Raw genomic sequence first — 14,740 nt, 5'->3', positions numbered from 1 at the left:
TCCACATGTATACACGGGAATCAATGGGACAGCTGGACATTATCCATGCAACAGGTGCGCATCATTCGCTCTCTCTGGGCACTTACCTGGTCCTTCGCACCATCATACCCGCATCATACCTCGCCCCTGTGAGCTAGGGAGGTGTTATCCTCATTTTACAGCTGGAGAACAGAGGTACAGGGTAGATTGAGGGATTCACCCCTGTGGCAGAGGTAAAACTGAAAGCAGGTGCCCTGAGCCCTAGCCCAGTGCCCTATTTATTATTATTTGTATTATCGTAGCACCTTGGAGCCCCCTCACGGATCAGGACCCCACTGTGTTAGGTGCTGTACAAACACTGAACAGAAGGGCAGCCCCTAAGAGCTTATCCACCAGACCACCCTTCCTAGCCATTCGCTGCATATCCCCAGGTATCCATGCAGTGGGCGGCTGTGTCCACGTGATGTGTGTGTACTCCCATCGGATTAGATGCAGACGCCTGTCCATGCAGCGTGAGCGGACAGGTATCCATCCCGCGTGCTGGCGTGTGTACCCGTGTACAATGTTGCTAGGCCCTGCGTCCATGCAATATACCTTGCCTGCATAGTGGTGTATTACGAAGCCCGAGTTCCAGCTGTTAAAGTGCTCGTGAGTTCCCACCGCCGCCTGCAGCTTCTGCAAGAGGGTCTGGTCCGCCCCTTCCCCCGTCGCATGCATGGTGGCACAGACGTCATCGAGGACGCTCATGATCCCAGGAGGATTCTGGGAGAAAGAGCAGAAACAAAAGCAAGGAAGAACGTGGATGAGGGGCCCTGTGTTCGCTGCATCACTGACCTGCAAACCTGGGAGCTGCCAGCAGCAGTGCAGGGAATGCCAGTCGCACAGTGTCAGGGATTGCCCCTGAACGCTAGGCCAATCCCCGTGCCAGGCTTTGGCCGCTTCAGCCCAGCCACCTGCTGAGTGGGGTTATTCTCCACTCAGGTCAAGCGAATTAACCCCTTATGCAGAGCATGTGGGGAACAAAGTCTCTCCCCAGCGCTGGCTCTTTCCCTGCCGTTCTGCAGCTGAACACTGCACAGGGGCTTCAGCCCCCTTCAGCGCCCAGTGGGTTAAGCACCTTCCTCAGGGACAGACCCCCCCCACCCCGCCCCAACCAGGAATGACAGCAGAACTCCACTCTCTTACCAGCTTGTTCTCTATCAGGTCACACACCACTTTGTTATTGAAATACTGGATCGGGGTCCACTTGATCCCCTCCTGCACATACTCTTCCTAGAACAGACAAGAGAGGCCCAGCTGATCCAGCTGTGCCAGGCAAGGACGGAGCTTTGGAACCCACAGCTGGGGCACAAGCTGATGGGGGAGGGGGGCAGTTTCCTTTCTGGGGCGCAAACCACCTGCCTTCCTTTCATGCACATAGAGTAATTCCCTCAGGCGCAAAATTGTCTCTGGGCCTTGGGCTTACTGCAGATGCATTCAGGACTTTTGAGCCAAGATTTTCAGGAGTGGGGGCCTCAGGTGAAGTTCCTACATCCATACGGAAGCACCTGCTTTGCAAAAGTGCCGAGCACCTTGCAGCCCGCCCCCGTTTCCCTAGACTCTGCCAGGGGGCCCATCACGGAAAAGAAAAGACCATATGCAAATGAGGTAATGCATACACACAATTATGCAAACAGAGCACTACCTCGTTTGCATAAATTCTCCTGATTTCAGAACCTCCAGCCTTAATGGGTCTGTCTCTGCTCTCTCCCCAGCCCTACAGCGCTTTGCCCCGGTGTGTACCGTGTACCGTACCTGCTCCGCTTTAAGGGTCAGCTCTATAAAGATCTGCTGTAGCTTCTCATTCACAAAGTTAATGCAGAATTGTTCAAAGCCGTTTTTCTACAGAATTATAAAAGAGAGAGAAAAAGTGAGATCCCAGCTGGGGGGTTGGCTCCCCCCACTCACACCCTGCCGCTCCCAGGTCGCTCCTGTCGGGCCTTATGGGGCGTTGAGAATAACCAGCATTCTGCAGGGGGCTCCCCGTGAGAACACCCAGCTCCAGCTCGGGGCTCTCCCTCTCCTGGCTGGTGGGTCCCACGGGCACTGTGGCTCTGCAAGGCCTGGCGATTGGCTCCCCAGCTGGCTTGCAAGGGGAGACATTGGCATGGGGGTCTAGGGTGATGGCCACTGACTCCAGGGCCAGTCAGTGGGGAGGACGGGCACCAGGAGGGGCAGTTGGCAGGCTGGTCTGTGCAGAACTGGGTGTTATACAGCGGCGGGGCTGACTCACAGGCAAACACAGATCAGTCCCCAGAACAGTGGAGCCCTGAGGAGGAGGTGTGTGCCACCATTTTGGGGTGTGTGCCAAGAAGGAGCCTGGGGGAGAGGGGGCAGGTGGAGGGGGAGGAAAAAAGGCTTAGTGAGGAAACAGTGACTCTGCAAGGGAGGTACCTTTGGGTTCTGCATCTGGGAACCCCTCTTGGCAGTCTAGGCGGCAAGGGGAACCCCCGCCTTTCCCTCTCAGCTGTTCTGTACGGAGTGATCATGCCCTACGGGAGGGGGGAGCTGGCACCTCCCTTCAAGTGTAAGAAGTACCTGGAATATTTCAAAGCCGTAGATATCCAGCACCCCGATACTGTACTCCTCATTGGGCTTCTGCATGGCCCTGTTAATGGACTGCAGGGGAAGAAACGGAGAGAGGAAGTGAGTGAGCAAGCGAGCAAGATAGAGAAGTGGGAGAGGAGCAGGGAGAGCTTCATCACCAGGACGTCTAGTTCTCTAACACTTTACAGTGCGTCTTTCTGGCCTCGCGGCTCTCATGCATGGGCTGACCCTGGCCCTGGGGGAAGGGAGAGGGACCCTGGTGAAAGCCAAACCCTGTCCCTTACTCACATCACACCTAAAATGAAAGCCAGTCACAGTGGCTGCTTTGGCCCCAGGGACATCGTACCCAGCGGAGAACGTGAAATCTAAGTCAGACACGTCCCCTCCGTCACAATTCAACACACCATTCGCCACTGCTAATCCCAAGTGTGTTGGAGGGTGGATCTATCTATCCATCCATCCCCATATACCTCTCTATCTATCTATCCCCATATACCCCTCATATCCATCCATCCATCCATCCATCCCCATATACCTCTCTATCTATCTATCCCCATATACCCCTCATATCCATCCATCCATCCATCCATCCATCCATCCCCATATACCCCTCATATCTATCTATCTACATATACCCTATCTATCTATCTACCTATCTATCTATCCCCATACCCCGCCCTCCTCCTTGGTATCTGAGTGCCAGCCAGAAGCCCTGCCCCATACTCAGACATGGTTTGACAACTTCTGTAAGGGAGGGGCCAGCAGCTGCTTCTTGATGAGGAGGCGGAGTAGCTGCTGCTTAAGAGACAGGTTGAAGGGGGAGAGATAGGACCATCATATCCTCTGCCTTCCCCTCAAGTGTTGGGGCAGGGAGGCTGAGGGGAACCCCGGCCATGGGCCTCTTCAGGCAGCTGCTGCTGGACCCACAGCTGGTGAGATGGGAAACCTGAAACCACCCCTGGGTAGATGGGACTCAGTTTCCAAGGGGCATCCCATCCTGGGGCTGATCTCCCCCAGATTCCTAGCCAGGACTCGGGAACAGCCACAGAAGAGATTTCACACAAAGCCAGGGACCCACAGGCTCTGGTTAACCTGGGAGCTTGGGGCACGACCCTCACCTCCACGAGGAAGTCAAAGACCCGCAGGTAGAGCCCCTTGGCCAGGGCGTCGCGGGTGTAGGACGCCTGCTCCACGTTGAGGGTCACGTTGATAGACTCTGACCGGCCACCCCATTTGCTGTCCATCTTCCTGCTGGTGACCTTGTCATTGAGCCTGTCCTTATCTATCCCCAGCAGGTAGGCAGGGAAGGCGAGCACTGCGCACAGGGAGTGAAAGTCAGGGTGTCTCTAGACACCCCATCAGCCCATACAACTCCCTCCCTCTGCCGTTAGTTGTTGTTCCCCAGCTTAGCCACACCCTCATGGACAAGGGGTGGCTGTAGTCTAGTGGTTAGAGCAGAGGTCCTGTGTGCCAGGATTCCCGGGTCCTATTCCTGGCTCTACCAATGTCTTGCTGAGTCACCACGATCCAATTCACTTCCTCTCTCTGTGCCTCAATTGCCCCATCTCTAAAATGGGGACAGTGATGCTCAGCCATGTCTGTATTGTGCTTTGAGACCTGCCGGGTAAGGAATTTGCATACAAGTTCAAAGCATTATTAAAAGCATCTCCACCTGATCTCACAAACTGAAAAGGCTAGCTTGAGGCATTCCGGTTCTCTGTCCATCTTTAAATCCCGCCTGGATATTGTAAGCTGCTTATCTGCCCTGACACTGGATGGAAATCTGCTCATTCAGCTGCCTCCTAGTCTTCTCTACTGGCCCTTTCCCGGGGGGGAGACGGATTCAGGCTGCCGGACTCACGGTCAGGGTTCTCCACCTGGGCATAGTTGCCCTGTTCTCGGAAGCTGATGTTGCCCAAGTGCAGGATTCCAGCCACGATCTGTAGCACCAGCTGCTGGTCCTCCCTGGCGATGCCTATCACCTGCATGGCATTCTAGCGGGCAGAGAAAACATCCCATCAGCTTGATTTAGTTGGGGATTGGTCCTGCTTTGAGCAGGGGGTTGGACTAGATGACGGGCCCCACACTACAAGAAGGCTGTGGAAAAATTGGAGAGAGTCCAGTGGAAGGCAACAAAAATGATTAGGGGGCTGGGGCACGTGACTTATGAGGAGAGACTGAGGGAACTGGGATTGTTTAGTCTGCAGAGGAGAAGAATGAGGGGGGATTTGATAGCTGCTTTCAACTACCTGAAAGGGCGTTGCAAAGAGGATGGATCTAGACTGTTCTCAGGGGTAGCAGATGACAGAACAAGGAGTAATGGTCTCAAGTTGCAGTGGGGGAGGGTTAGGTTGGATATTAGGAAAAACTTTTTCACTAGGAGGGTGGTGAAGCACTGGAATGGGTTACCAAGGGAAGTGGTGGAATCTCCTTCCTTAGAAGTTTTTAAGGTCAGGCTTGACAGAGCCCTGGCTGGGATGATTTAGTTGGTGTTGGTCCTGCTTTGAGCAGGGGGTGGGACTAGAGGGCCTCCTGTGCTCCCTTCCAACCCTGATATTCTATGAGTCCCTGGTGTTATGGCTGTAAACTTATCTTGGGAAGATTTGGAAAATAAAAAACACCAGCAAAAATAAACCTGCCATGAACATTTCGGAAATGGAATATTCAGCCAAAAAAAAAAAAAAAGAATGTGGTTTTTTGACACCGAAAACGGTTGGGGTGTCCTGCGGGACTCCCAAGGGGTATAGGCGTGTCCACACATTCAGAAATGTTGCCCGAGAAGAAAGCAGCTTCTGCTCCCGGGACACAGTGAAACCCGGACACGATCAGCCCTGCTGTATCAATCTACCACCACGCTGACAGCACTAGTGAAAAGCAGCCACCTCTGGGGTGGGAAGAGAGCGACGAGGTGGCAGGTAGCGCCCTGCACAGTAGTGGCTGGTTGACGTTGGCAGAGGACACACCTCTGACAAAACGTGCCAGGGGCTCATTCCTGCACACGCAGAGCAGGCGGGATCAACCAGGTGTAGAAAGCAGCCTGGGATCCAGGGTACCTGCCTCAGGCAGGAAACCGAGTTGGTGTTAAGAGGGAGCTTGGTACATTTATAAATGGGACGGGGTGGCCCGTGACAGCAGAGGACTGGACCAGTGACCCAGGAGGTCCCTTCCCATCTTGGGTTCCTACAGATGTGGCTGAGTGGACCTTGGAGGCCCTTGGCAGCTTTGCCCCTAAGGGGTGCTTTTGGTTGCCATGCGAATGCTGGGGAAATAATACAAGATGGCAGCACCCCTGGTTCAGAGCCCGACCCCCTCCCATCTCCAAGTGTCCCCCTCTCAGACGGCATGCAGGGAGCCCAGCCTGGCTGCATATGGCCATGGGCTCTCGGCACATGCCCAGCACAGTACAGGAGGCCCAGCTCCGCCAGCCGGTCCTGTTGATGAGCTGTTATCTGGCATGTGGCTGCAGGCAGGTTGCCACTGTCCCCACCTGGATGTCCAGCCCTTTCTTTCAGCTCCAGCCAGCCCCTCTGGAATACGGGGCCGGAGGGCCTCAGGAGTGGGAGAAGATGGGGCCCAAAGAGCTGCCTTCTTGGGGGTCAATCCTGTTTTCATCCACAAGCTGGGTTAGGTCAGATCAGTCCAAAATGTACAGAGACACATTCTAACATGCCCCACTGTGACCACCCTCCCGTCCCCCCGGGCCACTCACCATGGTCTCGTGGAAGTCGCTCCGGTCATCGGTGCCGTCCACCTTGTAGGTTTCGGACTGGTTCAGATAGTAGTAATAATCGGGGGTCATGATCCCCAGGTTCTGCTGCTGCTCTTGGGAGGCCCCTTCAATGAGCTGCCGGTAAAGGAGAGGTGCAGAAGCAGGGCTGGGGTCAGCTCATGGAAACGAACCGGCCCTCAGGGACCCCCTGCTCTGCCGCTTGGGGCCGGCTGTCCCCACTTGGAGTTCCATCCCCTGCTCAGCCAGAAACTCAGGCCTATCAGCGGCTCTAGGGCACAATTCTGCTAGAGACACTACACGGCATAAACAACGCATAGGGGCACGCGCGCTCATTTCCATGCACGGATGCCAATACACAGGCCAGTCCATTTGCACACTCAGACGCACCACGGTGCCCACGTGAACGCATATGCACGTTCACTTACTTGCACGCGCACACACACACACTCGCACGTTCGTAGGCAGTCTGGCACCCACGTGCTGACGTGCACGTTCACACTCAGCCACGTTCACGCTCCTGTTCACATGCACACTTGACCGCAGCGGGCGCCCTGGTTTGTCAGGGTACCTGGTAGTAGATGTGGAAGTTCCTTTCGCTCTCATTCTGGTTCACCACCCTGGATTTCTCCAGCAGGAAATTGGAGATCTTCCCTCCATCCGGCTCACCGCCCCGGCTGAACTGGATTTCAAAGTATTTCCCCTGCCGAGGGAAGACATTTCAGCCGTGAGGCTGCAGGGCTGCGGTTCTCTGGGCACCAGCCAGAGGCTGGGCCATCTTGTTTCAGGGGCCACCCCCCCCCCCCGTCTATGGAAGTCTCTCCCACCTCCTCCCAAGACCCTCTGCCTTCAGGCCTCAGCATGTTTCTTTTCCCCACACCTGCTGTCTCTTGTCACTGGCAGCTTTCTGGGGCAGGGCCTGTCTTTGATTACATGTATGTACAGCACCTAGTACGCCAAGCTTTTGACTCCTGATCGGGGCTTCTAGGTGCTACTGTAAAACAAATAATAGCAATAGACAGGACTCGGGGCAGGGTCTTTCTTTTTGGGTCATCTCATCTCTGACTTTCTTCCTGTCCCCTGAAGGGTTATCTTTCCTTCCCCTCATCTGGGGCCCAACCCTGAGAGGCGCTGACCATCCACAAGGGCAATGCTTATTTAGGTCCTTCCTACAAACACTGCCCCGATCCCTTTCCAGGCTGCACCGCCCACAGAGCCAGCCTTCCCACTGGCAGCAACCCGAGCAAGAGCCCGTGCTGCTGGAATGGGGAAACTGAGCCATGAGTTGCTGATGGGAGTATGGGGCTCTGATGGTGAGTCCCAGTGCTGGAGAGGGATATAAGCCAGTCTGTGGGATTCAGAGATTGCACACGCAGCCTGAAGGATAAGTGTCCCGAGTAGCCACTTGCTTTGCTTGTACTTCAGGCCAGCTCTGTTCCTATCAGACTTCCCCAGGGGATGGGTAGGCTGCAGAAATGAGCCAGATACCAGTGTCTCCCATGGAACTATCACATCTCCCTATCCGCACACCCCTCCCCGGGACCGACTAGCAGTGAAATCTGGCCCTGGAGACTTACAAATCGGCTGGAGTTGTTGTTCCTGACAGTTTTGGCGTTCCCAAAGGCTTCCAGTAGAGGGTTGGACTGCAGGATGATGTCTTTCACATGCTGAGGATTAGAGCAGAGACTGGGCAAGTCAGAGACGGGGCAGGTCCGTTGGCTCCTGGGGGACTAGTCACAGCTTGGTGAGGTGCAATGGCAAAGGGCTGCCAGAAAGCTGGCAACGTTGCACTTCACTGTTTAGGTGCAGGGGATTATTGCTAGCTCTTGGCTTGGAGCGGGTTTGCTATTTCCAGCTCTGGGTTAGTAGGATGGAAGGGCATTGCTCGATGGTAGGCTGGCACAAGGCGGGCACTGCCAGCTCCTTCTTAGTGTGCGTGTGGGGGAGCGCTGCCGGATCTTTGTTGGGAGCGGTTGGTTTGGAAGGGCCAAGTCCTGGATTAGAGCAAGGCAGGCATTGCCAGCTCTGAGCATGGAGGGCAGGGTTTGAAGAGGAAGCATGGTCTGCTGCCTGGCACGTCATCACCTTTCCCGGGCTAACCTAATGTGATCTCTGCCGGCGGGGAGAGCTGAGGAGCTGCAGAAGACGGGGAAAGAGGAGCTGTCCTCTGGCAGAGAGAAAGACGATTCAAACCTAGGAAAGTGGGTGGGACGGAAGGACGGGATGGAGCGAGGCGGGGGAAATGGAGAGCAAGAATGAAGAGAAGACGAGTAGAGAGAGGGTCAGAGAGAGCCCGGGCTGCAGAGGGAGCCGTACCTGCACTTTCTCTCCACCTCCGGACACTTTGGAAATGTAGCCCATAATGTATTTGGCTGCCACAGTTTTTCCAGCCCCGCTTTCCCCACTGCAGAAACATTCAAACAAAACAGGGGAAAGTGAAATAACCTGCTCAGTGTCTACATTTCCAGACAGAACCACTGCCCTGCTGGAGGTTTCAATCACTTCTAAGCCTGCTGTGGGTCTCAGAGGCAGATTATGCTTTTGTGGGGCCCTGGGCCACAGCAAGGGGGGGCCCTCCCCACCCCTTCCACCTGCAGTGCCCCCCGTACCTCTCGTGCTCCTGCCAGGGGGCGGGGTATGGGGGCTTCCCCAGCTTCCTGGCAGGAGCATCGGGCGGGCAGAGCAGGGCAAGCCCCCTCACCCTGACCCCGCTTCCCGGCAGGAGCGCTGGGCGGGCGGGCAGAGCTGATCCATGTGCGGGGGCGCCCATTTTTACGGGCCCCCGCAGTTGGCCGGGGCCCCTGGGCATGGACCTCGTTGGCCCAGTGGCTAATCCGCCACTGCAGATGGGCAAGGTATCTCCTTGCCCAAAGACAGAATATTCATTCCTACCCTAGAACGGGGTGCAGACAGTGACAACCGTCCATTGATGACTGAACTTTCCTCTTTGGGCCTGTTTTCCTGACCTTCCTTTGTCTATTTAGGTAAACACTATGGGATAGGGATGGTCTCTTGTTCTTTCTGTGCAGCGCCCAGCACAATAGGGGGCCAGAACTCCCTTGGGGCATTGCAATAGAAATGATAAATAATTTTATAACTCGTAGACCCTTCTGTATTCTCTCTGTGTCTGCGGAAGGGGAGCTCTTGCTGGGTACAGGAGGCTGGTCCAGTTTTGAGTTAAATAGCTCTTCCTAGTCCCTGTGCCTGGTATTGCAGTGAGGAGGAGCGGAGGTGTGCAGCGATATGTAATCCTGGCTTGACGGCACTGCAGCAGGGTGGCGACGAGATTCCAAGCACCGCACACTCTGGCTCCTGGCTGACACTGATGCCTGAACTGTTACTAGTCCTGGTGCCTTGTACCTGGAAGGGAAGTCTCTGGACTTGCCCACATCCGGACAGCTTCTTTGCAATATTCAAACAGACACATGACTTGCGTCAAGGTCATTTCCTGTGCTGAGCTGCCGTCCTCTTGCATCCCAGCCAGTCATATTCGCTTTTAGCAATGTGGTCCAGGGGACTGAATGCAGCACTCAGATTCAGTAAACCTGGGCTCTATTCCCAGCTCTGCTGCAGACCTGCGGGATGACCTTGTGCAAGTCGTGGCCCTTCGTTGTGCCTCAGTTTCCCCTCTCAACCTTTGGCTGACTTGTCCGCTTAGACTGAAAGCCTTTGAGGGCAGGAACTGTCTTTTACTAGGTGTACATACAGCTCCTGGCACAACAGCGGGGAGCCATGATCTTGCTTCATAATGAAGCATGCATAGTGGCAGTGCGGTGGGTCATGTGAGAGAGGAAATACATTAGGGCTTGTCTACATGGGAAAGGTTAGCTAGTTATACCACTATATAGTCTAGTTAAAACCGCGATAGCTATACCAGTGTCCACACACACACAGGTATAACTCTAGCAGTTTAAATTCACACCTTCGCTTATACTGCTCCAACTTTCCCCTTGGGCTGGTCTGGAAGCTTGTTCTCTTTAAAGTGGATGGGAACCACAACATATAAAAGCCTAGTGGTGATGACCGGTGACGGCAGGACACAGACCCTCTCCTAGCCCAGCGTTTCATTGGACACCGTACCAACGTGCTCCCTGCTAGGAATGCAGAGTCCAGGACGTCTGCCAGTTCCTTTGATGACAACACTGATGAACAACTTCACACTGCGATGGGGCTTTCCATCCCCGAGCACTTTGCAGATTACACACATCCACGGGGCTCGCTGCACCCCACCACTGCAGGGCAGCTGCCGTTGCAAGGCAGCCTACCCGCGGCTTCCCGGCGCATAGCAACGTAGGAGAGGAAGTGAAGAATGCTGTACCCAGTCAAAACTGGAAGAGGAATTTAGGGAGGCGGGACTGGAATTCAGCCAAGACACCAGCACTAACAACCCTGACCATATGAAAAGTGTCGTGGAATCTCTAATGACCCCAAGGGGGCAGGACTTTAGCCCCACTCTTCTGGTTTACTTCTTCTCCCGAAGACGGCACCGCTCCCTATAGCACCGCAGTGGGGTATTGGGTCAGTACTGGCCTTGGGAAACAGACCTGACCCTGCTCCACAACGGAGATCGACCCCCACGTCCTCCACCCAAGTCTCTCTTATTTGGGAGTCGGCGTTCTTGCTACCTGATAATGACGCACTGGTTCTCTCCATCGATCAGCATGTTCCGGTACATGTTGTCGGTCAGAGCGTAGATGTGGGGCGGATTTTCATACTGAGCCTAGAGGCCAACAAACAGACGACGAGAACAGTGGTTACTAACTACAACGCAGAGTCTAACGCATAAACCAGAACCCTCTCGGTGAGCAGCACTTTCCCTCCACTTCCCTTCTCCAGTGAGGCAGTCGAACAACCTTAACTCTGCCCTACAGCAATGCCATGTGGTAACTATACAAGTATGACCAGTGGCTGTCAACCTACTGACCATTGTGGGCCTCGTATGCAGCACTGTGTGTGTTATGCGGGCTGCATCCACACAAAATATATACTACCTGTATGGCCCTGAGGATGTCAGATGGGCTGCCGCTGTGTGTACCTGACTGGGCTGCAAGCAGCCTGCGGGTCACAGGTTGAGAATCACTGAGTATGACAGTGGCATGGTAATGCTTGTGACTCCAGGTTAGATTAAACTGATTTTTAAAGACACATTAGAGGTTTTAAATCTTTTCCCCCCTTCAGGGCAGAATTAAGGTTTTTTGTGGGGCCTTAGCTGTGAATTTCCATATCTTAATACCTTTGGGGTTTTTTTAAGTGTAACCTTAACTCTGAAGTTCCTGGGCTTATAAAGCTGTTTTTTGGAATAACTTCAACTGCTCAGTAATATTTTTTTACCTAAGTTGCTGACATGTACTTTCAACCTGAACACAGGTTTTATTTGGAAATATATACTGCTGTAACCCCTATAGGCCCCAGAGCTGGAGAGGAGAAAGACACCCAGGGAGCTGCCCACGGTCACTCAGCAGATCACAGAGTGAGCTGGGACCAGAGCCAGGCCTCCTGACTCCCAGTCCGAGACCCTAGCCTAGCCTGGGGCCCGTTTATACAATCCGTTAGAAATGTGTCCACGCCTTGCACGTTATCCAAAGGTACAAGACAGAGTAGCCCGAACAAGGAGTCATGTCAAACAGCCCCGCCGCAGTTCTAACCCCCAAGACCAGCCAGCCTCCTCACCGCTCCTTGGTAGAGCTCAACCTCCCGGTCCGTGAAGTAAGGCATCTGCTTGAAGGGATTGACTGAGATAAGAACCGAGCCAATGTAGGTCTGAGCTCTTTGTTAAGGTCCATCAGCTTTCCTCGTGTTTCTCCTTCCCCCTTCCCACCCAGCCCTGCGCACCAGACATGCCATGGTACCCAAAGCCAACAAGACCCAAAAGGACCGCGGTAGCTTCAGGAGCGCGGTGAGGACTTTGATACAAGGTATGGGTCCAGACCAGCTCCCCCACCCCCACCTGGGGGGATTTGGGATCTGGAACAGAACTTGGCAGAGGTGCTGGAACTAGGGGTGCTGCAGTGGTTTCCATTAAATCCAGGGTTTACAGTTTGGTTCCATGGCTCTCAGCACCCCCACTGTACACATTGTTCCCACACCCCTGGAACTTGGCAGCTTATTGGGGGGGCTCACTGCAAAAAATCTCCCCATGGCGCAGTTAAGGCCCAAGGAGAGTGATGGCAGATGGACAGTTCTGGGCTTCTCTGGCTCCTTCTAACCCCGGGGCCACGGACTGGTCACACAGATTGCCACCCCAGGGGAAGGGGCCATGACGCTGCACCTTGATCAGCAGGAGAATTAAGGGGTAGCAGCAAGCGGGGGTGCTGGAACAATTTTTATACCGGGGTGCTGAGGAGGGAAACCATGGGAATCGTGTAGTTGGTGTTTGTTATTACTACTTCAAGCCAGCACCCCTAGCTCCAGCACAGCTGGCAGTAAGTAAAACACATGGTGTGCCTTCCCTGCTCACGGTAAGGGAAGAGCCGGGCTGCAGCGGGCTCGGGTGACCAGATAGCAAGTGTGAAAAAATCGGGATGGGGGGGTAATAGGGGCCTATACAACACAAAGCCCCAAATATTGGGACTGTCCCTATAAAATTGGGATACCTGGTCACCCTACAGAGGGCTAATGGCACAGCCCCTGTCCCTCCTGGCAACTTCTGACATGGGACTGCAGGAAGGAGGCACTGGATTTCCGCCAGGGGCAATGTTGGAGGAGTTTGTTCTTTGGGACCAGTTCAAAAGGCAGAAGGAAAATTGGATTCAGTGCCACCCAAGGGCCACATTTCAGGTGTTCGGCTCCCATTTTGGCACCTCGAGAAGGGCTTGGATTTTCGCCGGACTTCTGAGCTCTTTCGAAAATCTGCCCACTTAGGGCCGGTGCTTTTGGAAATCGGGCCCCAGCTGTAGGTGCTGATGTGGAGCATGAGTGAAAACTCTGCCCCTTGTGGCCAGGAGGTTTCCCGAAGCCCGCCCTTGCCCAGCAGCACCTGGCGGGTGGTCTCCCTCCAAAGCCTTGTCCTGCGGAATAACAAAGCGTTATTGTGGCGGTCTTGAAACGGGCTCCACTCACATGACATCACCCCGTGGCGAGGCTGCGTTGCCACCACAGAATATGCAGAAGGCTGGCCGAGGTAGACTGTGGGTTTGAGCCTGTATTGGAAAAAGGACACTGCACTAGACAGACCAGTGGTCATCTCCTATGCAATAGGAGGTTGGGCGCTGGGCGAAGATGGGCCAAGGGTCTGGTCCAGTGTAAGGTGGCTCTTCTCTTCTTAAGACCTCTCCTCATGATGCATTTGCAGAGTTTTCGCCTCCTACCCAAGCTCAACAGGAGCTTTCTGCAGCCTCGGGCTGGACGAGTGCCCATGAAAACGGGGGCCGCCCTGCAAGATCAGATACAGGTGATGACCCCGTTTGTAGGCACCCACCACCTCTGAGTTGTGGCCTCCCCAGCGAGTATGTCGCAAGCGAAACAAGCGGTGAAAATCGCAGCCTGTTTTGGAAGGGCGGCCCCCAGCACTGCTTTGATGTGGCAGAACAGCTGTGCCACATGAAGGGGGCAGGAGGCCCGGCTCTGCGCAAGGAGCAGAGCATCGTCATTCCAGCCTGGAGGTTAACTGGCCACAGCACTCTTGCCAGTAGCACCCTCCAGGGTCCCCAGTCACTGTGGCTTGGCCAGGGTCCTCAGGGGAGGGTTCGTGTGCAGCACAGTCGGGATGGAGCACTCTGCTGCTCATCACACGTTACCACTACTTCCGGCCACCTCGGCGACACTTGCCCCTGTCGGTGATGACAGCTCTGTGTTCTGCAGCCCATCTGGTCGCCCGAGTTCCTTCCTTCCTCGTCAGCTCCATGTACAGCAAGCCTGTCTGCACAAAACCCCTATAAAAAGCGCTGAAGTCGGTAGAGATACGCGGATTCACGCTGGCTGAAGATCTGGGTCTAACGAATGACATTTACGACACTCTGTGTGCACTTCGCCCAGTTGTTATGACCGACACTCAGCACTTCGTAGGTCTCAAAGCCCTTTATAAAGGGGGTACAATTACTGCCCTGCTACAGATGGGGAAACTGAGGCACGGAGACACCTCACGGCTTGCTTAGTGAGCCGGGGCGGGGCTGGGGAATAGAACCCCCGTGTCCTGACTCCTACAGCTGCACCTTCTGCATGTACTTGGGCTGCCTCCTTCCTATAGACCTGCCCCATGGTATCTGCCCAAGGTGGACCAAAGATGGAGGCACATGCACAGGAGACCCCAAAGGCGGACAGATACGAGGTGGTGAGCGGGAGGGGCTATGAGAACAGCAGGGCTGGGGAGAGCAGGGGGGACCGTTGCAATGGAGGGCTCCGGGAGAGGAGGGTGGGTGTTACGACGGGACAGCGTGTGGGGTCATACAGAGCTAGGAGAAGCCTCACTCCCTGCAGCAGATGTTTAAAGCAGGACCTGTCCCCTTCATG

At 54.7% G+C, this 14,740-nt stretch overlaps 1 protein-coding gene across 1 annotated transcript in view; it reads right to left on the bottom strand.

The window, feature by feature from the left end:
- Positions 1-14,740, bottom strand: part of MYO1F (myosin IF) — a 47,227-nt gene that overhangs the window by 13,222 nt on the left and 19,265 nt on the right. The window contains exons 3-14 of the mRNA XM_073323651.1: positions 11,963-12,052; positions 10,918-11,012; positions 8,609-8,696; positions 7,870-7,959; positions 6,864-6,995; positions 6,275-6,409; positions 4,427-4,559; positions 3,684-3,880; positions 2,557-2,637; positions 1,774-1,860; positions 1,165-1,251; positions 574-741 (exon numbers count right to left, since the gene is read on the bottom strand). Coding sequence (XP_073179752.1) covers positions 574-741; positions 1,165-1,251; positions 1,774-1,860; positions 2,557-2,637; positions 3,684-3,880; positions 4,427-4,559; positions 6,275-6,409; positions 6,864-6,995; positions 7,870-7,959; positions 8,609-8,696; positions 10,918-11,012; positions 11,963-12,052 — 1,383 coding nt within the window. The remainder of the gene's footprint in view (positions 1-573; positions 742-1,164; positions 1,252-1,773; positions 1,861-2,556; positions 2,638-3,683; positions 3,881-4,426; positions 4,560-6,274; positions 6,410-6,863; positions 6,996-7,869; positions 7,960-8,608; positions 8,697-10,917; positions 11,013-11,962; positions 12,053-14,740) is intronic.

This window comes from Lepidochelys kempii, chromosome 25, assembly GCF_965140265.1.
Source record: "Lepidochelys kempii isolate rLepKem1 chromosome 25, rLepKem1.hap2, whole genome shotgun sequence".
Lineage (NCBI taxonomy): Eukaryota > Metazoa > Chordata > Testudines > Cheloniidae > Lepidochelys > Lepidochelys kempii.
This window is presented reverse-complemented; position numbering and strand designations above follow the sequence as displayed.